This window comes from Pongo pygmaeus, chromosome 1, assembly GCF_028885625.2.
Source record: "Pongo pygmaeus isolate AG05252 chromosome 1, NHGRI_mPonPyg2-v2.0_pri, whole genome shotgun sequence".
NCBI classification, from domain to species: Eukaryota; Metazoa; Chordata; class Mammalia; order Primates; family Hominidae; genus Pongo; species Pongo pygmaeus.
Window position 1 is genome coordinate 4,661,974 of NC_072373.2, and position 24,893 is coordinate 4,686,866.

A 24,893-nucleotide genomic window follows, 5' to 3' on the forward strand; every position below is an offset into this window, starting at 1 on the left:
AGTAATGGGAAGGGTTCAAAAGGCCTAGAGTAAAAGGAAAGTAATGTGGTTTAACCATAATAAATGTAAATGAATATTATTATTTTATTTATAATTACATTTCTTTAATTATTTTTTCCCATAAATGTATGTCCTTAAAGGAAAGTATTTCTGACAGAGGACTGAGCCTGTAGAAGATAAGCTCAGACTAAAATTTAGGTGTTAGTAGTAATATGTGTAATAATGGATGTGTTGTGCTTTAAAATGTATATTACTAAAAGCCTATAAGGTTCACTTCCTAGGGTCCTTAAAAAGTCTTATAAGAAACATATTTTTTATTTTATTTTATTTTGTTTTATTATTTTTTTGAGACAGGGTCTCATTCTGTCACCCAGGCGGGAGTGCAGTGGCATGATCTTGGTTCACTACAACCTCCACCTCCTGGGTTCAAGCGATTCTCGTGCCTCAGCCTCCTGAGTAGCTGGGATTACAGGCATGTCCCACCATGTCCGGCTTATTTTTTTGTGTTTTTAGTAGAGACAGGGTTTTACCATGTTGGCCAGGCTGGTCTTGAACTCCTGACCTCAAATGATCCACCTGACTTGGCCTCCCAATTACAGGTGTGAGCCGCTGCCCGGCCAGAAACATGTATTTTAGTACAGTCAATTCTATAATAGTGAAAAGGAGTAAATAGTATCATTAAAAAATCAAATAACTAATCGGAAAATTGAGAATCGTTGCTGTGAAACCACTTCGATCTTTGCTTTAGAGACTCTCCCTGTCACCATGGCACTGAACGGACAGTTCTGTAAGCTCCATTGTAATTTAAGGCATTAGAATTCTCATTTCAGAACTAAATACAGGATCTGGCATATAGATGCTTCAGAATGTTCATTTATTTCCAAGGATTTTAAAAATTTTCCATAATATGAGATTCTGTATAAAAGTGTGCTGGGTGATATGGAGCGTAGTACAATGGAAAAAACTATAGGCTTTGAAATGGAGGGATCTGGGTCCAAATCTTGATTATGGATCCTCTGGCAAGTGATTTCCTTTCTGGTCATTAGTTCCCCAATCAGTAAAACATCTTACACAGGTTGTGTCCACAAAGGAAAGAATTTTATGTATTTTATTCATATATGTATACACACCCAACAGCTAACTTAAGTGCTGTACTTGGTCAAGATGTACTGTTTTTACCCTGACAAATACTGCTCTGTAGTTTTCTTTAGTTTTGTTGTCTGTTCTTCAGTTTTAGTGCCTTCTATTATTCTGAAAGAGTTATGTGTGAGGTTGGTAATATTTCTTCTTTAAATGTTTTATAGAAAATCTTTGTGAGGAAGTTTTTATGAATTCCATGAAGGTTATGAATTTTATTTCTTTAATAGATATCAGGATATTCAGATTTTTCTGTTTCTTGTGCCAGTTTTAGATATTTATGTTTTTTAAAGAAATGTGTTCATCTAACTTCTGAAATTATTGGTAACTTTTTTAGTCTTCAGTAATGTCCCTCTTTTATTCCTGGTATCCATTTTATTGATTTTGTGGGTTTTTGATTTTTTTTCCCAAAAAATAACCATTTTCTCTATTTTCTGTTTCACTGGGTTCAGCTCTTTCTCTTCTTTCTACTTTCTTTGGTTTAAATTTGCTCGTTTTTGTAGTTCTTTAGAAACTTGGATCATGAACTCTCGACCAACTGACCTCCCTCCCTCCCTCCCTCTCTCTCTCCCCCTCCCTCCCTCTCTCCCTCCCTCTCTCCCTCCCTCCCTTCCTTTCTTCCTTCTTTGCTTCCTCTTTCTTTTCTAATGTAAGCATTTAAAATTACATGTGTTCCTCTAACACATGTAATTATGTTAGCTATATTCCACAAATATTATTTTTACAATCATTTCCATGCAGTTCAAAATATCATAATTTCTATTTTAACCTATAAGTTGAGTATGATGTTAATGTTTCCAAATATTGGAAGATTTTCATGATTTCTCTCTATTATTTATTTATAGTTTAATTTTATTGTGAACAGAGAATATGTATGATCCTAATCTTAGTTTGTTGAGACTTCTTTTATGGCTCAGGATGTGGTCTGTTTTGGATAATGTCTTCCTGCACTTAGAAAGAATATGTGCTCTGCTCTTGTTGAGTGGCGTGTTCTTTAAATGCCAATTAAATCAAATTGTTTGATAGTGTTGTTTAAATCCTATATCCCAACTGATTTTCTATGTGTATATTCTATCAGTTACTCAGAGGAGTGCTGAACCTCCAACAGTAATTGTGGATTTGTCTATTTCTTTTTTCAAGTCAGTCAGTTTTTCCTTCATGCACATTGAAGCTCTGTTAGGTACATGTATGTTTACAGTTCTGATTTTGATGCATTGAACCTTTCCTCATTATGAAATATCCTCTTTGGTATTAACAACCATAGCTTTTTATGATCAACAGATTTCCCTGGTGCTGTTAGTAGGAAAGTTTTGATGCTGTATGTACTAATTAGTTACATTTCAGAAGCTAAATTTGTATTATGTGATTTAAAAGTATCTAATAAGCTATTATTGTTAATACCACAATATCCTCTTTATGGTAATATTCCTTATTCTGATATTTACTTTGATATTAATATAGCCACTAGAGTTGCCTTAAGATGACTGTTTGCATGGCGTATCGCTTTCCATCCTCTGATAATCCTTGCATATCTGTGTCTTTAGATCTATAATGTATTACTTATAGACAAAATGTAGTTGGGTCTTGCATTTTATTCATTGTGAAAATTTTATCCTTTAATTGGAATGTTTAGACTAGTTACTTTTACTATAGTTAATTATCACTATGGTTGGATTTATGTCTGCTCTTTGTTTTCTTTTTATTTGTTCTTTTCCTGCTTTCTTTTCTATTGAACATTTTTAATATTATCTCCACTGTTAACTTACTAGCTATACCTCTTGTTTTATGAATCTATGAATTTTGGTAGTTGCTCTAGGGGCTATAATATGCATCTTTTATGTTACTTGAGTTACCTTCAAGTATTTCACTTAGAAGGTTTAAACAGTTGATTTTTTTAAGGAAACTTAAAAATTATTAAGTTGCCGGCCAGTTCTTTACATTAGCATACTACTGCAAGGACCTATTGCATTAACCTTTTGCCCTGTTCACTGAATCTCATAACTCAGTTTGTACTATAAGAGATGCTTATTCAGGGAAAATGGCCTGAGAAGTGGTTGAGACACTTAAAATTTAAATGTGAAATCCGGATTTGTTAGGTGTCTGTTCTTTTATTTAATATCTATGTATTAAATGCCTACTGTGTCAGGTATGGTGCTGAGCACTAAGGATTCAGCAGCAGAAAAAACCAAAAGCATCCCTTAATGGAGCATATCATGTATTAGTGAAAACAAATCATATCAATAGAAATATGTAATCGATGTAGCATGGCGTATAGTGCTCAGTTCTGAGGAGAAATAGTAACTCAGAGAAAGGAGCTAGGCAATGGCAGGCAGTTTGGAGGAGGAGGTAGGGGCCTACAATTGTATATAATGTGGCCAGGGAGGTTTCACTGAAAAGTGACAGTTGAGTAAAGACCTCAGGGAGATGTGAGAAAGCAAGCAAAGTGGCTGTCACATGTACCAAGTCTCCCACCAACCATAGTGTAACATTAATCATATTAATAAAACTTAACTATAATAGTAAATTAAAAATTTTAAAATCCTGTTAATAAACTTAACTAAAGGTGCACAGTTATGATGGTTTTTTTGTTTGCAATATCTAGGCTGTAGAAAGTGAAACAGATATTCTAAGGCTGTTCTTTCAAAACAGTAATAGTGGAGGCATTAATGCTCTATGCCATGATGAAGTCTTATGAAAGTAATTATTCTGATTACAGTAATTGCTTCCTGGGGCCTAGAAAAACCAAGGAAAGCATTAGTTCTATGACAAGGTACTAAATTAATTTCTGAAAAATATGGTTCACCTGCTTTCCATCATCCATTTATTTGTGGGTTGTCAGTTGCTTTTTAAATTTATTTGAGCATAGAAAACAAAACATTTACATTCAACTGTCTTTTTATTCAAAAGAAATGAGAATGGCGTACTCTAAGATCTCAATCTTGTCATAACTGATTTGTAAAATCAGGGTTTAAACAGACCTTACGAACTATTCTGGCCTCTCAAGTAACTGAGAAAGACTATTGCTTGGGCAATGAAATGGGAACATGATGATAAACTAACCCTTATAGCTCAAAATTATTGTTTACATAAAGAGTATTTTATTCTTTTTCATTGCTGTATAGTATCCCTTTATATGACCATTTCACACTTTTAAAAATCCATTCATTCTACCATTGATGAAAATTTGAGTTGTTTCCAATACTGAGATATTACAAATACTGTTACCCTGAGCATTCTTGTAGATAGATATCTTTTGGTGTGTAGTATACTGATATGGCTTTAAAGATGTTACTTTTATCTAACTGTGTGGTACTAAGACAGATATTGCTTACTAGATACTTTTAAATCACACATATTTAGCTTCTGAAATATAACTAATTAGTATGTACAGCATCAAAACTTTTCTACTAACACACCAGGGAAACCTGTTGATCATAAAAAGCTATGGTTGTTAACCTTGCCAAGCAAAGGGGGAGGACTGCCGTGATAGTTTTCGTAGTGTCTCAAAAGGAGGGAATTAGAGAAGAGTACATACATGGTTTTAGGGGCAGGGTTAATCAGAGGATGGGTTTAGATTGGGTTATCAGACTTTTCTAGCTTCACTATCTATAACTTCAATATCAGTCTTCTAATACTTCTAAATAGTTCTTTTACAGATGCTACCACTAATCCCAAGAACCTCATATCAGTCTTTCTGTTAAACATCTACACATTTCAACTTAATTATTTGGAAACAGTGCCATCATTAGCAAAAAGAAGCTATGGTTAAATATGCTAAAAATCAGTAAATTGTACATCTTAAATGGATGAATTTTGTGGTGTATAAATTATATTCCCATAAAGCTGTTTAAAAACAAAACAGAAAACAAGAAGCCTTGGTTAGAAGTTCAGAGACCAAAATTCTAGTTCTGCCTCTTCTATAAACCATCTATTTATTGAGTCAGTAGATATTTGAGGACATGTTTGCACCGGAAATCAACTAGTAGGCTGAACTGACATGATCCTAATACTCTCAGAGCATTGGCAGGGGGGAGAGGGAGCACAAGTTATGTGTAGGTGTAGAAAGAGGCAGTATTTCATGCAGAAGTACATGCCTTGTAGCTGAGGGCTGCAAAGAATGCCAGTGTGGCCAGAGGGCAGTGAGGGTGGCAGAGCATGGTATAAGATGAAAGTGTAGACTGTGCAAGGAGGCCAGATAATAAAAAGAATTTTGTCTGTTTTTTAGAGCAGTGGAAAGCCGTGGAGTTTTCAGGGCAGGGGAGGTGTGAATGCCGTACTTGTGTCCTGGAAAGATGGCTTGGGCTGCCTGACAGCATTTGGATTAGAGATGTCTAAGAATGGAAAGAGACACACACATTAGGAGACTGCAGTTTTGGTGAGAGGTGATGGAAGCTCGAGACTAGTGAGGAAAAGGGAGGTGTCAACATGAGCCCTAGATTCTTGGAGTCCAGAACTTGAAGAAAAAAGAGTATTTTTGTAAATTGACCTTTGTTAAATTTTAGGGCAAGATGTTTCAAAATTACCCTCTTAATGACTTATTTTTTAAAATAGTATAGACTGCAATAAATAAGAGTGAAAGATCAGACATTTTCATATTAATGTACTAGTTGGTGTTATAAACTTCTACCATTATCGCTTTTAAAAATGTGTTTATTATACTGAAATGAGGCTGAAGGGATTTATAACTTCACTAATTTGAAATGCAGTGGATTTTGCTTTTGTGTATTATCTTTGTTTCAACAACTGTGGTTTTATTTCCCCTCAGTATTTGATTTTCATCAAGCAGCTGATGGTATCCAGGAACAACAGAGACAAGAACAAGCAGGAAAAAAGTATGTGTGGGTTTTTTTTGTTTTTTTTTTGGTACAGTTTAAGCATATGCAGACCCTTATATTTTAGTTCTAGACCAGAAGTTTAAGAAAAATAAGCATTGGAATATCCTGTTTTAGAGAAAATCAGTAGGATTATGGACATATACTTAGCAAGAAATAACATAAACAGAAAATAGTCATATGTAACTTTATTCACTGTAATGATCTGACCATAAGACCTACATCTTTCGTGTCTAACTTAAAGCTTGTTTGGATTTGTTTTTAAGTTTGGGTACAACAAAAAAGGGCATTGGCCCAGTTTATTCATCCAAAGCTGCTCGGAGTGGACTCAGGATGTGCGACCTTGTTTCTGACTTTGATGGCTTCTCTGAGAGGTAACTAACTTGTGTTTCAAAATGGAAGGAATGAATGCATTTTTTTTTTTTTTTTTTTAAACCTAGGGTTCAAAATGATACAGTCGGTATTCTAGTTAAATAGTGGTGGTTGGCTTTTTTAAGGTTTGAAATATTAAAGTTATTTTTATTACATTCTAATTCATTCTTGGTTACAGATTAACTTCATGAAAAATAACATGACGGTGATTTAATAGAATGTCCTAAGAAGACAAAGCCAGAGTTATATTTAAGAATTGAAATATGGAATGGTTTCCTGAGAAATAGAATGATTCCAGGGGCTGTGGCAGTCCTTGGGTGGTTGCATTCTAAGGTCTTGATCCTTGCATTTTCAGGCCTGGAGACTCCTTATGTCCTCCCACCCAGAAATCATTAGCTCTCAGATACTGGTGAATTATTGTATACCAAGCTCAACTTGAAAAACACAGATGCTACCTTAACACATGCTTTCTGTAGCCAGATCTCCTTGGAAAACCTAGTAGTCATCAAAAAGCTACTCAGTGACTCCATGATAGGGAGTTAGTTGTGTATAATAACAAGTGGCATCAAGGCTATAATGACATTGTATCCCCTTCAATCAACCACTTAACATTTGTCTGCACTGGCAGTGCACCTTTACTGAAGACTATTAGATTGCTAATGGCTGCGTCTCCCTCTTTTACAAGTGTCATGTAAACTGCCCCCTTTTGTTTTTGTACAGTGTAATACAGTTAATTCAGATTTAAGTCTTTTGTGTTTACAGATTTTAGTCATTCCATTTCTCTTCCCTACCTACACACGTATCACCTTAATTATATTGTTGCTATGCCTAAACTTGAGTAAAAAAATAATTTGAATGTCTGTCTTATTCATATGGCTGATCTCCTTTATTAAATTTTATTTCTCAGAAGGTAACTTCAGTTTCAGGATTAATTTGCTGTTAAGATCATTTACCATCTGCAGAAACCATTTGAATCAAATGATATTATTTGAAATATTTTTTACAGAGTGGTAATGTCTTGATTTATCTGTGTTTCTCAGGTTTAAAGTTCTAGCTAACCAATACAAATCTATATACCCCACTTTGGAAATAGACATTGAAGGGGAATTACAAAAACTCAAGGTAATGCTTTCTGACCTCTTTAATGTTCTTTTTAATACTTGTTTGCCAAATTGGCATCTAGATCTTTTCATTCATGCAGGCTTTGGGTAAGAACTGGCAAAGGAAATTGTTTGTCTTGGACATGGTATGTTTGAGTGACTTTACATGATATGGCTTAGAAAAAATATTGAGTAGGGAGCAGGAAGAGTACCTGAAGTAAAGGAGACAGAGTCCAGATCATACGTCTCATGTACAGTGACAGGGAGTTTAGATCTTATCCTGGAGATAATGAAAATCTACTAGGAAATTTTGAACAGAAAGGAGACTAGATTTGCATTATGTAAAAATCACTTCTAACAATTGGAGGACAGATCAGCAAAGGGCTGAGTGAGAACTTTTCAGGCTAACCAACCCATTTAGGAAGGATAACCCCATAGGGCCAGATTCTTTAGCACTGTACTCTTAAGAGACAAATAAGGTAATTGACCAAAGATTAGTCTTTTCTTGGCAACTATTAGGTGTCAGTGGTGCTTACATTGTTCAGTAGTTGAAATTCCTGTCCTCTTCATTCTTTCACCTTTTTGATGAACTTCAAACTGCTTCCTGTGAATCTGATTATTACTTCTTCTCATCTACAGATAAGTATCAATATCAGTTCCAGAACTGAGTAGGAATCTACAAACCTCATATGCCATTCTAGAAAAAATGCAGACCTTAGGTCTGCCCGTCCACTAAGTTCTAAAAATATATGACCTACAAGGAACATTCTAAATGTTAGGTATTTGTATTTCAGTGCACTCATTGTTGTGTAGAATAGACTGCCATTTTCTTTTTATTCAGTTATGCAATAAATATTTTATTTTATTTTATTTTTTGAGACAGGGTCTTGCTTTGTCACCCAGGCTGGAGTACAGTGGCATGAACACAGCTCACTGCAGCCTTGACCTTCTAGGATCAAGGGATCCTCCCCTCTCAGCCTCCCGAGTAGCTGGGACTATGGGCACACCACCACACCCTGCTAGGTTTTTTTTTGGTAGAGATGGTTTTTCACCATGTTGCCCAGGCTGGTCTTCAACACCTGAGCTAAAGCAGTCTGCCTGCCTTGGCCTCCCAAAGTGCTGGGGTTACAGGCATGAGCTACCATACCCAGTCTGTTATGCAACAAATATTTTAACTTTTTGACTAGCAACTTGGAAATATTTACTTGCCAAACTATGAGTATGGCTTTTCAATTCCATTTTACATGTGTTCCATGTGAATGTAAAGTAGGTGAAGAATAATAAATAGAATTGGGTAAGAAGATTCTTATAGGTAATGTATGTTGAACCAGAATTTTAAGGAACAAGGAATGTGATGACTAGTGGGGTCATTTCAGGCATAAAATAGGACTAAAACAGGAATAAGTCAGAAATTGACGACTAGAGCCAAGGAGTGATCATACATTTATCAATGGGTATTAACACACTCAGGTGGGTTCATGAGTAGATTCTGGAATTTCCATAATAGTCTACATATTTAAACATAGTTGAACCTAGGTTTCATGCAGTTATGCTATAGGCCTTAGGGGAAGCTCTTGGTTATTTTACATTTTTAATTGAGTTCTGAAGTTAAGCAGTAGTACTAACAATTAACTGTTTTGAGAAATTTTTATAATGCCCATGTGTTACATAGTATTGGACATTATCTGCTAGTAATAGTGTAGAGATAGACATGTTACAGTAATAGGATAAAATTTAAAAGAATAACAGTAATCAATCACTAATAGTTGCATGCTTGGCAATGTAACTTGTGGCCCTCACCACATTTTGAGAATCACTGATGCAAGTTTCAAAATTCATGTTTGGCCAAACACAGTGGCTTACACCTGTAATTCAGGACTTTAGAGGCTGAGGTGGGAGGGTCACTTGAGAACAGCCTGGGCAGCCTGGGCAACTTCACCTCCACCAAAAAAAAAAGAAAAAAAATGTAGGTGGTCGTGGTGGTGGTGCAGCTACCCAGGAGGCTGTGGTGGGAGGATCGCTTGAGCCTAGGAGGTCGAGGCTGCAAGTGAGCCATGTTCCCACCACTGTACTTCAGCCTGGGTGACAGAGCAAGGCTCTGTCTCAAAAAATGAAATAAAATAAAAAACTTACGGTTTTGTGGATTATATTATAAATGCAGCTTTTCAAATACCTCACAAAATTTAAAAGCACAATGTAATATAGTCATTTATTTTTATTTTCCCGAAAGCTGGTTTATGAAGTATGACTACTTTGCTGGGAGGGTTTTATTTGCAGTGAGGTTAATATAGAACCTTTGAATTTCACTGTATCTCTGGTTTTTGTTGAGCTAATGCCTCTTTTCTGTTCCTGGAAAATCAGCATGAGAGATGAGAGCTAATCCAAATGTTACAATAGAGTGAGCACCGTCACCAGCCCTTTTCTACTTTGCATTTGTCAGTTTTCATGTCATAAAGTCAGGTAATTTATTCTTGTTCTGGTTATGTTAAACGTTTATTAGTATACATGGAAATTGGTTTTTGTCTTTGTGTATAGGGTTATATGGAAAGGATTAAACCAATGGTGAGAGATGGAGTTTATTTTCTATATGAGGCCCTACATGGACCACCAAAGAAAATCTTGGTAGAAGGTGCAAATGCAGCACTATTAGATATTGATTTTGGTAAGTGAGATATGATTTATAGTTAAGGGAGCTTAACTGAGCCCTAAGTAGTTAAAATATAAATAATTAATGTTAGCATTAAGGAGTTTTAAAACAATGTTTTTAGCTTGTGTATTCAGGAATGATGAAATCTGTCATCTTGTGGCACTCTTTTTAAAGGAATATTGCAGAACACACAATACATGTGTTACGTTCCCTATTTTATTAGAAAAATAAAATCATCATTTGAGTTCAGTAGGTCTGAGGTTCTGTAAATTGTGGTTTTCATTGGTTTATGGTTCAGTTTCAAACCCTGGAACTATAAGATAAGATAAATGCTATGGAAGAATCTGCATCTTTAATTCAACCTTTTAAAAATGTGTACATTATTATTAAGCAAGATTTATAAAAGCTTATTTACATAAATTAACTCCCTGGGCATGAGACTCTGAATTCAGAGCATTTCCTTCATCTTCAAAAGGTTAATTAATGCTTAACTTCTTTCTTCAAACTACTGCCTCATTAGTTTGTTGACCGTTTCATTTAAACATGATTTCTCATGATTAGTCTGATTGTTCTCAGCTTTTACTGACATTTCATTGGCTTTTGACTCCAAGTAAACTATTGAAGAAAGTGTATTTCTGTATAGTAGATATGTATTTTTGATACCATAATATGTCTAGCCAGTCTGGAAAGAAAACAGAGTGTCTACTTGGTAGAGTGAATAGTTAAATATAAAGGAGATCTTTTGGGGGTGAGAAAGTATGCCACTCTTTAATTAGCTCTTATAATTGGAGGGTTATTCCCTGAGTAGAGATTAAAAGCTGGGGAAATGTTGAATACTACAAAATTCTTGTGTTGCCATCACTCCAGGTTGCTACAACACTTTAAATATTCGTGTGAGGGAGTCATATTTGTTTTACACTAACAGGAAACTATGAAAACAAGTAGATGAGTTTCAGCATTAAATTTCTTCATAATCCATTAAGTGAGTAGCTACTATAAAGAGCTGAGTCAGTAACTGTACATGCATTCAAGGAGCCTCTCTGTATAAGCACTTCCGTTAAAGCTCTAACCTCGTTTTCATGTCATTACAGCTAAAATGAATAAAAAGCAAAACACTGAGTCTTTGAGAGGGCAGTTACATTTGAGATCTGTTAGATACCTACAATATACTCAAATGGAGAATTGTAACGGTAATTCTGTTTTAAAATGTGTTATTTATGTGTCTACTATATTTTAATGTCTGTTTCTGTTTTTAGGGACTTACCCTTTTGTAACCTCTTCAAATTGTACTGTTGGAGGTGTTTGTACTGGTTTGGGTATGCCACCTCAAAATGTTGGAGAAGTGTATGGAGTTGTGAAAGCTTATACAACTAGAGTTGGTATTGGTGCCTTTCCTACAGAGCAAGACAATGTAAGCCTATTCTAAGTAAATAATCAAAATGTATTAAAAATTCATTCTTCTTTTTTTTCTTAATGAATTATTGTCTCCTGTGCCCTTCACTTAATTTGCACGATTGGTCAGAACATTTTCTTAAATACATAATTTTGGCTGGACGTGGTGGCCCCTGTCTGTAATCCCAGCGCTTTGGGAGGCAGAGGCAGGCAGATCACTTGAGCCCAGGAGTTCAAGATTAGCCGGGGAAACATGGTGAAACCCTGTCACTACAAAAAATACAAACATTAGCTGGGTGTGGTGGCATGCACCTGTAGTCCCAGCTACTGGGGAAGCTGAGTAGGGGATCACTTGAGCCCAGGAAGTAGAGGTTGCAGTGAGCTGAGATGGCATCATGGCACTCCAGCCAGCACAACAGAGCGAGACTGTCTCAAAAGATAAAATAAAGTCAACAAAAATAAACAAAAACTATGTATTTATAATGATGCCAGAATATAAGAGATAATGAAATGATAGCTTTAGGCAGAAAGGGGCAAATCAAGGACTTCGGTAGATCATAGGAAAAACAAATTGTAGGGAGTGACCTTAGCTTAGGTATTTGAGCATGTTTTCGATCTTAGTTTTCTTCAGAAGGGCATTATGATATCAGTGACTTATTAGATATATTTGCCTTATGGTTTTCAGGAAAAGCATCAAACTACAGCTCTTGGAAGAACTGGCTGGATTTGTCTATTTAATAAATACTGTTTTTTTCTTAATCTGTCAATCTAAATTTTAGGAAGTTATCTGTATAACATTGTAAAAAATATTGACTAAAAAAATGATAATAAATGAAGCATTCCAAATAATGCCTCCCTCAGATAAAATTCATCATGTCTGTGGAATTCTATCTTCAATTTAGTTATTACCTGAAAGATGTTTATCTCAAAGAGGCTTTGCTATGATCTCTGCTATATATTATTCCACCAGATGTATAGCACTGCTATTCTAATCCTAAAGTTCAATTTTCTGTTCTGTAGGAAATTGGAGAATTATTACAAACAAGGGGTAGAGAGTTTGGTGTAACTACTGGAAGGAAAAGAAGATGTGGCTGGTTGGACCTCGTTTTGCTCAAATATGCTCATATGATCAATGGATTTACTGCGTGAGTATTCTTCAGAAACATTTATTTCAGGAAATCATAGATGATTAATGGCCATAGGTTTAATTTTGTGGAGTACCTTAATAGGAAAATTTCACTCTTTAGACTCCATATTGAAATTGTAGTGCCAGGCAGAAGTAGACCAAGATATAGGGGGAAGGGTACACAAGGAGAGAGACCCCAAGTTATCCTCCTAGACATCCAAGGTTGTTGAAAAGAATCATGATACTCTTACATGTATGTAAGTATAGAGGCAGGCAGAATAGGGTATGTAGGCAGATATGTGGATAGATAGACAGGTGGTAGCACAGACACCATGAGCACGTACAGAGGGGAGGCGATGTACCTAGTGATTGGCACGTGGGCTTAATGTCTGAGTTCCTGGATTCAGATCTCAGATCTGTGCATTATGCTTGTGTAGCTGAGCAAGTTAATCATCCTCTGCCTCTGTTTTATCCTCTCTAAAATCTATATAACAGCATTACCTACTTCATAGGGGTATTTTAAAAATTAGGTGAGAAACATAGTGAGAGCCTATAGCACACTGCCTGGCTAACTGAAAATGCTCAGGGAAAGTTAAGTTGTTATTAATACATATACATGAATAGGTAAATAAATGTATTCATATCTGTATTAGACTGAACTTCCAGTAAATAACAATAAAGTTAAAAATACAATTTTTGGACGAGAATCCCAAATTTAGTTTGTTATCTAATTTCTGCAGATTTTCTCTTTAAAACCTGTTTTCCAGTCAGTTTGTCGGGAAATTTTGATGTATCATGAAGAGGTCCTTGATGTGGTTTTTCTCACTGTTTGACAAATTCTGACCAGAAGGGTAGAGGTGATGGTAACCAGAGTGAAGAACTGAGGGATGCTGGCATGTGTGTAAATGTACATGTATCTTAATCATCCATGTAGTGTAGTGAGTTCTGCTGTGTTCCACGGCCACAGTGCAACCTTAACTCCAGGCAGCCCTCCCACAAATACATGTTGTTTCTTCATCAATCATAAGAAAGCTGATCTGGGCATGGTGGCTCATGCATATAATCCCAGCACTTTGGGAGGCCGAGAGGCAGGAGGATCGCTTGAGGCTGGGAGTTCGAGACCAGCCTGCGCAACCTGGTGAGACCCTGTCTCTACAAAAAATAAAACAATTAGCTGGGCCTGGTGGCACACACCTGTAGTCCCAGGTACTCAGGAGGCTGAGGTGCAAGGATCGCTTGAGCCTGGGAGGTTGAGGCTGCAGTGAACCGTGTTTGTGCCACTACACGCCAGCCTGGGTGACAAAGCGAGACCCAGTCTCAAAACAATCAAAAAAGAAAGCTAAGCAAAATTCATCAGTGAAAATCTGTTACAATTACTAGCAAAGTAACTCAGTGTATATTGTCCTCTAGTGTCTTATGTGTGGCACGCTTTAAAATATAATCCTAACCAGTTTTCAGAATTGCTTTAGAACTTTAAGCTTTGCATGAATTTTTCTTTACTCCTGCATTAATCAAATTAGATATTAGAGCCTTTAAGAGTTTGCTCTTTTAACATTGCCTTTTCTTCCAAAATTAGGTTGGCACTTACCAAGTTGGATATTTTGGACATGTTTACGGAAATCAAAGTTGGAGTTGCTTACAAGTTAGATGGTGAAATCATACCTCATATCCCAGGTATTTTCTTTTAGGCAATATCTAAAGGATATTATAAGGTGAATGTATTAGAGCAGTTTCATAAAGGTCTTCCATATAATTTGTGATAGATAGCGATAGGCTTGATATGCCCTTTATGATTAGTGCAAATTTGCTCACTTATTATTAGTTATTTGGTTCATAGCTAATACTTATTTAGGTGTTGGGTCACAACAAGCATGTGCTCAAACTCAAAAGAAAACACATGGACCTCTGAGCCCAGCCCTACTGCTCTTGAGTCTCATCTTCCCTCCTTTGAAAGTAATTTCCTTGGAGGTGTTTCTCCCTTCCTTGGGAAAGTATGCCACTGTTTAGAGTGAATAAGAAGAGGGGTAAGAAGAGCCCTTGTCTTGTTAAGCTGGCTCTCAGTACATTAGCCCTCCCTATCCTTCAGGCCCCATGAATGACTTTCTCTGCCCTTTATTCTATAGTAGTCATTTGATAAGGATTAGGAATATGCCAAATGAAGGAATATTGACTAGCTTAATAAAACTTGATGACTACCTTATGACTACTGTTTCTTAGGAATTAAGGATAGCTCTAAGTTCTTAGAAATTAAATGCATATTATCTTTCCTTGTCTTACATGTATGTAAGTATAGAGGGAGTCTAGATGTCTTATAAAAAAGTATGTACTGCCATTGTAGGACAATATTCACTTGGAAAACTGGCTGTTGCGGTATATGTTATGTCCTGGTTCTTAATTCTATTTACAAAGCTATTTCAAGAGTTATAACTTCAAACACCAAAGAGAATAGTCTAACCAAGTGTAATGACATGTGGCAAGGTCTACCGTCTATGGTAATGTTCTCTAGAACATTACAGCAAATTCTTTTAATTAAAATATTAAAAACTAACAAAACATAAAACTTGTCCATTTCATGTGTTTAATTTTAAAGCCGTTTTTGGTCAAGATCCCCCGGAAACACTCTCGAGATGGAGATTTGTATCCAAGAAGTGTAGCAGAGAATGCTTCCAGCAGTAGCACTTATGAAGGAAGCAGAGGGACTAGTTGAAATACAGTGCAGCCAATCCCATTGGGAGCCACAGAGCTAGGGTGGCCCTTTAGAGTTATACTAAATTGAGGCAAGTAGCCAGAGCTTTGTGCCTCTCAACAACTAGCTACGAAATAAGAGCTGTTCCTCAAGTGAGGTAGCTCCCTTTGGCCAAGAGCAGTTCCTGGAGAGAGACTGAGCTATGAATCAGCAACATGCAGTACTCCCCACCAGCAGCAGAGAGTGCTTAAAGAGGGTAAAATAAGTTGACAACCTTCTGGGAATAGCTCCTGTGGGATTCTGGTTGTTGTCTTTCCTAGGGAAACTTATAAGAGGAAGGTTAGTGGTGTAAATTAGCCCCTACTGTGGCTATCACAGCAGGAAAGTAGAAGCAAAAGTCCCATTAAGCTTTAAGCTAAGGCTCCCCCTATCATGTTGGATTTCATGTGCCAAAGCCAGCAGGCAAGGAATGGAGTCACTGGATGAGGTAAATGATTCTGATCAGCATCTGCAATATGCTTTTAAACCCACTGGTGAATTTTTATTTGTAGAATTTCCATTTAGCTCTCTTCTCTACTTCCTATTTCTCTACTGAGATTCCCTGTCTGTTCACTCAATAACAATGAAATTTACTTAATTTATATTAGCTACTTTTTTTCTGTTAGTCTAACATTTAGACCATCTCGGGTTTCTCTTGATTATTCTTTTCCTTGGTTGTGGATCACTGTTTCTATGCCTAATGACTACCAGTTGATAGTCATTGGTTGACTGTTAGACATTGTGGATGATATATTAAAGAGACTCAGATTCTGTTATCTTCCTCTGAATAGTGTTGATCCTTGTTTTAGGGGACGATTGAATTATTCACTGATCATCTTGAACTTGTATAGTTTGGTTTTATGCTTTGTGTGTAGTTACGTGGAAAACCCAAGATGTTTTTCAAACTTTAAGCTGGTATGAGTCAGTCTCCAAATTTTGTCTCTTCTATAGATCTTGGCAGAGCTTGGTTTTTGGCTTCATTATGGGAGGTTTGTAATAGGTTTCACTCAAGGGCGTGGCTTTTATTCTTAAAGAGCAGCCTTTCTGGTGGCTCTGCTGGATGCCAGGAGAGTTAAGGTATAATAATGAGATCTCTTCAATCCAGCAGTGCTGGAGCACCAGTGTACCCTGTCCCTTCCTTTTCAGCAGCACTACTGACTTCTAGAGTCTTTGTTCCACCCCCAACTGTATAGCGGCTGAGGTCTGGTAAGCCTCTGATGGTCCTGCTCTTTACCTGTGGTGTCCTCCTGTAGCCATGGGACTCTCACATGGACTTCTGGGGGGCCCTTCTCTCTACAGCTCCTCTCTGATGCCTGACCCTGCTGATTCTAGCTGCTTCAGCTTTCCTGAAGTCAGCTATCTACCTCCCCAGGTCAGTGGAGCTGCCATTCTCTGCTGACACCAGTGTTCTGAACTGTGGTCAGGAAATGGTCCCTAGGCAGAAAGTTGGGTGGCTTCTGGACTTGCTTATGAGTTTTCTCTCCCAGGAGCCATGGCTTTGTGCCTGCCTGTCGTCCACTGCCTAGAAAGAGTTGTCATTTTGAGAGCTGGTCGGGAACTGTGTATTTTATGATGACTAGAAATGGAAGCCCCACTGATTCTCTTAATTCCTCCTACCATCTACAACAGCAGTTCTGGCGTACCTACTTAGTATGGTTCATTACTTTTTCTAAGCTTCCAAGAGCATTCCTAGCAGTATGTTTTCATCATCTCTGTGTCATGCATCATGAGAGGATAGTCCCATACCCATATACTCTTACTCAACTTCGTTCTACCACCTGCTGCCCCCCTTGACCCAGCATCCTCAGGATCCAGTTCCATATACACTCTCTTGGTACCTACTGGCAAATGTTGGCTTGTTCCTGCAGATCTTTTAGAATACACTACCTTTCCTTCCTTAGTAGGCTCAGTGCTTCCTTAGCCAGGTTACACTGGGACCTGAGCCTAGTTATTTACTGGCCAGGAGGGGGAAGGTGAAGGTGGATGTGAGATGGGCACATGCTGCCTTGCAAGACAGAGGCCTCTGCATCATCTTCAAGCAACAGGATGCCACAGCCTTTCATAGGAAGTCATGGAACATTTTGCAGACCCAGAGAGTTTGGAAAATCTAGGGATTCAGGAGTTTCAAGTGTGTCAACTCAGATGTCCCATTCAGAGTCTCAGGGCCCCACTTTTTCCCAAACAAAGCTCTGACTTTGCTATAGCAAACTTGCTGGATTGCAGAATTCAGCTTTTTCTGGAGCTTTGCAGTCTATATGATTGAATTCTTATCTTAATCGTTGTCTTTTTCTGCTCTCTGCTATGGGAGATGGAATTTTGTCTAAGCTCTGCCAGACAGGTTTCATTATCTTTCTCCAGTTCGTGAATAGCATTCATCAAGAGCCATCCAGTTCTGTTGTTCCACACGTGCTCGAATCTCAGTGCCTCAGATAGAGGCTATCCATACTCTGTGTACCCCAGTGGCAGTCCTCATTGCCAGCCAGCCAGCTAGCCAATGATCCTGCCTCTTAGTTCTCATTTTAGAGCTATCTTCCTCTGACCATTCCTGGTGCCAGCTATCTTAGATTGAGTTCCCTAGGAAACAGACTCCAATGTAGAGATTTGCACATAGGCGGATTTGCTCATAAGTGCACTGAGCAACAACATCTGTGAGGGAGTGGGAGAAGCAGGATTAGGCAGAGGGAAAAATTGCACTGCAATATAGTTGCAAAAAAGCCTTCGCTGATCCCGTAGGGAGCTCTGGAGCTAACATAGCCCTTAAAAGTTGTCCCAAATTAAGGTTAAGTGCCCAGGTTGTTTCTATTCCTACATTGACAAGTCAATGGCTATGGGCTGCTGTGGGGCAGCAGCTCCCTTCGGTGGAGGGCGAGTCCTGCAGAGGCTCTGAACTGTGAGTGGTTCAGCAGGCAGAACTCCCACAGCTCTCAGTCTTGAGAGAAATCTGGGCAGAGTACCATAGCATCCACTGTATTGACTCAAGTCAAAGAAACTCTTCTTTAGTACATTTTCAGTTTCCATTAAGGGATACAGAGAAAATAGGTAGAATAATGAAGAAAATTTCAAGTAGAACCACAGATTTCTCAGAAGACAGCAGGTATGCAGACCTTCTTTTTGTGAAGTTGCTGTCATGCAGATCTACAATCCCTAATCAATAGAATGGAAATTCAATAAGCTTTAAAACTGGAAAGTTTTAAGTTTGGCACCCAGATTCATTTGGCAGCAAAACCAGTCTTGAACTAATGTTAGTATTACATAATCTTTATCCTCTTATAGCGAATGATCATATGTGTTGCTGCAGAAATATGTTTGATTATAGAATACTACCCCAGATGGTATTTGCACTGTTTTACCTTTCTACTACCTGAAGAATTCTGAATCCCAAAACATATGTGGCTCCAAAGATTTTGAAAAGAGATTTTGAACCTACAATATATCAAAAAGTTGTTTGACAGTAAGTAGTGTGTGCCATGAACAAATGTCCTCTTTAACTTTTAGCAAACCAAGAAGTCTTAAATAAAGTTGAAGTTCAATATAAGACTCTCCCAGGATGGAACACAGACATATCAAATGCAAGGGCGTTTAAAGAACTACCTGTTAATGCACAAAACTATGTTCGATTTATTGAAGATGAGCTTCAAATTCCAGGTAAACATAAACACTTTGTGAATAACTTTCTTTTCTCTCTCGCTCTCTTTTTTTTTTTTTTTTTTTTTTTGAGACGGAGTCTCGCTCTGTCCCAGGCTGGAGTGCAGTGGCGGGATCTCGGCTCACTGCAACCTCTGCCTCCTGGGTTCAAGCTGTTCTCCTACCTCAGCCTCCCGAGTAGCTGGGATTGTAGGTGCGTGCCACCACACCTGGCTAATTTTTGTATTTTTAGTAAGAGACAGGGTTTCACTATGTTGGCCAGGCTGGTCTCTCCTGACCTCTTGGTCTGCCCACTTCAGCCTCCCAAAGTGCTGGGATTACAGGCATGAGCCAGCATGCCCAGCCAACTGTCTTTTCTTTTAACTTGCCTGTGTGCCTTTGAAATAGAATAAAGGAAAGATCATTGTTACTTTACAGAGTGCACATGATTTGCATAAATGCCCAGGAAGATACAAAGTAATAATTTTATTCCTTAAAGTAAATACAATGCTCATCTTTAAATAGAGGATAATATATTACTTTTCACCCTTTCTGACCCTGTCTTTAATTCTTAGTCTGTTTTTTTTCATCCTGTGACATTGTCTCATTCGTTTCTCCCTCTTAATAACAAATCCTCATGTATCTCTACCACCACCAAAAATGGTGTGTGTTTTTGGGGAGTTAAAAATGGTTTATGGTTTGTTTGGGTTAAATTACCCTTGAGATTTGGAGTTTCCTGAATATACATTGGGAAATAATTGGTATAGAAAATGGGAAATCTCACTAGAAAAAATGTAAGAAAATAATTTTTAAAAATAGTTAAAGACTGTTTATTAAAGAACAAATATAAGATGGCGAGGGAGTTAGGCATAACAATGTTATGGCTGTATGTAAGTTATGTGACGTCATTCTTTTAACAGATGGCTTTTTCCTTGTATCCTTTTGTTGGCATTGATGGATATTTGAAAGATAAGAAAAAGTGAAGTGTGTGGGATGTGTCCTCCATATAAAATCTGTTTTGCCTTGTGGTTCGTTTCCAGCATGATTCTTGTTTTCCAAATTACTAGCTGCCCCTCCCAGCTTGATGTCAAATTTAGTAAGCATATTTGCTTACTGCTCTTAGTCAGCATTTTCTTGAAATATAAACAGCAGTGAGTCTAACAAAAATCTGTAAAATACCACGAAGGTCGATCCTAACAGTACCTTATGGAAGCTGGCAATTCTGCAAATAATCTGAAACCATGTGGTGCAGATGATTCGATTTACATAGACTCCTGTAGTGGGCAGTTTCTGAGGCTGTGCAAGTTAAAATCATATTCTCATCTAGATGTTTAAGATGCTTATCTTGGCCAGTTATCAGGAACTTGATCATCAACTTTCTGTAGGTCTCTGCTGGTGTTGGTCAATATTTTACTATCCTAAGTCATTAGAAATTAGGAAACTGAAAATATTGCACAGTTAAAAAGGGAACAGTAAGGCATGCTATCCTGTGCTGGGTCTTGTTTGTACATCCTGTTTAGAAATAGGCACAGTCTGCTAACAGAATAGAGAACAGAGAAAATGCACATAGGGAAAAGTTATGGTGATACTGAGAAAAGTGGGGGACTACCTGTTTTTTAATCCCAAAGAGTGAACATTAGAGATGAATCGATGCAATTCCTTTTCTCTTTGTATTCTTCTAGTTAAATGGATTGGTGTTGGTAAATCCAGAGAGTCTATGATTCAACTCTTTTAATGATTGCCAGTAATGCAAGAAACACTCCTTGAGAGGGAGGGGAAAAGACTTTCTTAAATATTTCATTTATGACCTGCAAATTCAAGAATAAAGACATTGAAGTAAGTTTGAAGCCCTACAGTTGTTTCCAGTCTTTTCAGATGGATGCCTACTGTGGAGATTAACTTTGGCATATTCCAGTGTCAGCTTTCTTTAGCTGGAATTGCCAAATCATTTGTTGCTCCTGCTGCTCTCATGGTGCCACGTTTTTTTTTTCAATGTTTAGTAATAGTATAATCCATGTTGTTTGATATCAAAAGTAGAATTACTTTTAATGTAATTTTTCTTCATTATTGTCATTGCGTGTTCTTAAGTTTTACCCCTATTAGATGGTAAGAACAATTAATGCAGTTTTGCACAAATATTTTTACATTCTGATCATTCAGTTCTGTCATCGTAATCTTTGTTGTTAGAAACAAATGATGAAAACATAGGGGTTCTGTAAACTTTTGTAATGCTATGAATTCTGTTTAAATTTTGGGCTGTTTCTTTTCTGCTGAGACCATGCAAAATTGAGCTTTGGTGGGGTTGGGAGGGGGTTATGTATTCATGGGACCTTTAATTTGTACAGAACACAGAACTTATTTCTGTCAGTTATTTAATACATTGAACATTTATTGAAATGTTCAAAGAGAAAAGATGTTTCCCAAAACAACAATCTTTATGTTAAAAATAATTAGTCATTAAAAGATCTGTTGTAATATATGGTGGATATTTTTCTTTAATTTCAAACATTACCTCTGAAATGTATATCTTTTCTTTTTTATCTTACCATTAGTTTTAAATCTAGTGAATTGGTTTTCAACTGCCGATATGCCTACAAAATCATCTGTAAGTGTCAAAATGAACCCAAGTTGTTAGCCATAATTTTGATTATGCCTTTATTTCTCCTTTCTTGTGTTATTTTGACAATTAGGCATAACATTGTTTTGTAGATTATCTTTTAATGAACTATTTTAAATGTTAAATTAGGTGCCACTTAAATTTATTTTATTACACCATGAATAGCTGATTAAAAGAACCAAATATTTCTAGTATGCTTTGTGTATTGTGTTTTTGTTCTACTAAGAGAGATTAGTAATACTAGTATATAGGAAGGAGCTTTATCTCTGTAGTGTAATACTTAGTTCAAGAAAAATTCTAAAATAGGAGCAGTATCGTTAGACTCAATAAGTATAAAGAACAATACAGATTATCCTACGAGCCAATTACTGATCAATAATGACTTATATGTAAAAATAATTTATAATGAATATATAATTTCTGTTTAATAGAGAATGAATGGGCTTATAAAGTCTGCATTCTTATCTTGGTTGCAAGTATTGCACTGTTAAAAATGTATTTTTAGTAATGGTTCAGAGACAGATACAAAGAACTCATTCTCCTTTTCAAGTATATGTGTTAGACTCTTCCTAGGTATTGGGTATGCAGTGGTGACAGGAGCACAGTCTTCCTGAAACTTACTATAGTGGGCGACAGCATGGTAACCAAATAGAGACTTATAAACAGTAGTTACATGCTGCAGTGGAAAAGTACAAGGTCTGATGAATGAGAATCTAGTCTTAATTTAGCAGGGGTTGGAGAAGGCCATTAATGGAAATAATGTCTAAACAGACCAAGCAGATGAGTACAGAGCAGACAGAGGGACATGTACTGTACAAAGGCCCAGAGGCTGGAAAGAATTTGGAAAGTTGGAGCAACTAAACAAAATGAGTGAGGGGCTGATGAGATTGATTAGCTTAGCAGTAAATTCAAGGAGTAAAATCATGGGCGGGTTTTTTGTGTTTTCTTCTTTTTTTTTTTTTTTTTTTGAGGCAGAGTCTCGCTCTGTCACCCAGGCTGGAGTGCAGTGGCGTGATCTCAGCTCACTGCAACCTCCGCCTCCCGGTTCAATCGATTCTCCTGCCTCAGACTCCTGAGTAGTTGGGATTGCAGGCACCTGCCACCATGCCTTTATTTTATAGGCATGAGCCACCATACCTGGCCAAATCCATGTTTTACATGAAAGAAGAAGACTATAATACAATACAAGACATACAGTAGTTCCCCCCTTATCCATGAGAGATACGTTCAAAGACCCCCAGTGGATGCCTAAAACTGTGGGTAGTAGTACCAAATCATATATATACTGTTTTTTCCAATACATACCTGTGATAAAGTGTAATTTATAAATGAGGCATAATAAGAGATAAATAACAAAATAGAACAATTATAACAATATACTGTAAAAATTATGTGAATGTGCTCTCTCTCTCAAAATATTCTCTATTGTACTGTATTTACCCTTCTTGTGATCATGGGAGATGCTACAATGCCTCTGCGATGAGATGCAGTGAGGTGATGTAGGCATTGTGATGTAGCGATGGGCCACTGTTGACCGTCTGTGTAATGGCTTGGTGTCACTCATTTCAAGGGATTCCTTGCTGAAGTCTTTGCATGGGCTCAATGCTTTCTGGAGTGACACATTGCCATTAATATTCAGATGTTTTCTGTTGGTATCTTCCACCCATAAATGGAATGCCTTTTCCATCTTAACTAAGCACTTATCATGTACTGTGGCCACAGTTTTTGCAGTTTGAGGTGTGACAGCAAAACTAGCATGAATTTCTTCTTCCTCCTTCAAAATTTCACAGATTTGTTCTTACTGTAAATCTTAGCAACATCAGCATATGATTTGTTTTTATTTCCTTCAATAGAACTTTCACCTTTTCACTTGAAATGAGTACTTTACAGCTTCCCTTTGGCATACCTGAATTGCCAGCATCACTACTCTTGTGCTTTGGGGCCACTATTAAGTAAAATAAGGGTTCCTTGAACACAAGCACTGAGATGCCAGGCAGTCGATCTGATAACCACTGGATCTGATAACCGAGACAGCTACTAAGTGACTAACAGGCAGGTACTGCAGACAGTGTGGAGACACAGGACAAAGGGATGATTGACATTCTGGGCAGGACAGAGAAGGATGGCCTGATGTCTCATTATGGTACTGAGAGCTGCTTGGAATTTGAAACTCATAAATTATTTCTGGAATTTTCAATGTAATATTTTTGGGGCAGGTTTGGCCTCCAGTAACTAAAACCAATGAAAATGAAACCACAGATATGGGGAGACTACTGTGTTATGCTTAAGAAGGCCCTAATGCGAGCACAGGAAAATTGCTAAAACTGTATACTCTAAATTTCAAAACTCAGTAGATGGAAACTGCATGGCAGAACAAGACACTGAAATGGGAAGAGGGCCTATTTAGTACATATTTTTAATATACTAATTAATGAATATAGTTGAATAGGGATGCAAGAATATCTGAGGCATTTTTGAGAAAGTAAACATGTTGAGAGAGGAGTCTTTGTTCCGCCAGATGTTAGAACATTACACAGCTACTGTAATAAAAATATATAGCATTGGTATGAGAAAGAACAAATACATAAGAGAAATGGAATAGACATTCCAGAAATAGATGCAAGCAAGCATATTTGGGAACTTAACACAGGCTTATCTAATCTTAGGGAAAGCTGCCTTCATAAAAACAGCAAACTCAGGAACCTAAGGAAAAAATGTTCAGATTGAACTGAGTTTATATATATATATATATATAAATACTATATATATATAGTATTATGAACAGTTTTTTTTAAAGCCTGAGAAAACAAACTTGGGAAAAAATGTTTCAACGTATATCCCTAATGTACAAAGAGCGAATAAAGTGCCAAGTAATAGAAAAATGGACAAAAAATTAATAGATATCAAGCAGTCCACAGAAAAATATCAGTGGCCCAAAACATGGAAAGTATCCACCTCCACCTTTCGCTATAGATAAAAAAATATAACTTAACAATGAGAAACCACTTCTCATCTCGGATTGGTAAATATGAAAAGATCAGTGCTATCAAGAATGAGGAGAAATAGATACTTTCATAAACTGCTGGTTACAGTGTGAATTACTACAATCTGTAGGGGAAGCCATTTGGCAATATCTGTTAAAATTTGTATTTGCAAATCTTTTGACCCACCAGCAATCACATTACAAAAAGAAAAAAGAAGGCCAGGCACGGTTGCTCACACCTGTAATCCCAGCACTTGGGGAGGCTGAGACAGATGGGTGGATCACCTGAGGTCAGGAGTTCGATACCAGCCTGGCCAACATGGTGAAACCCCATCTCT

General features: G+C 37.2%; 1 protein-coding gene across 1 annotated transcript in view; it reads left to right on the forward strand.

The window, feature by feature from the left end:
- ADSS2 (adenylosuccinate synthase 2) overlaps positions 1-21,766 on the forward strand; it is a 43,254-nt gene extending 21,488 nt beyond the window's left edge. Inside the window, exons 5-13 of the mRNA XM_054478849.2 lie at positions 5,903-5,969; positions 6,236-6,343; positions 7,382-7,463; positions 9,977-10,103; positions 11,345-11,499; positions 12,501-12,625; positions 14,183-14,280; positions 18,827-18,976; positions 20,638-21,766. Coding sequence (XP_054334824.1) covers positions 5,903-5,969; positions 6,236-6,343; positions 7,382-7,463; positions 9,977-10,103; positions 11,345-11,499; positions 12,501-12,625; positions 14,183-14,280; positions 18,827-18,976; positions 20,638-20,690 — 965 coding nt within the window. The 3' untranslated portion in view covers positions 20,691-21,766. The remainder of the gene's footprint in view (positions 1-5,902; positions 5,970-6,235; positions 6,344-7,381; positions 7,464-9,976; positions 10,104-11,344; positions 11,500-12,500; positions 12,626-14,182; positions 14,281-18,826; positions 18,977-20,637) is intronic.
- Positions 21,767-24,893: the final 3,127 nt, after the last annotated feature.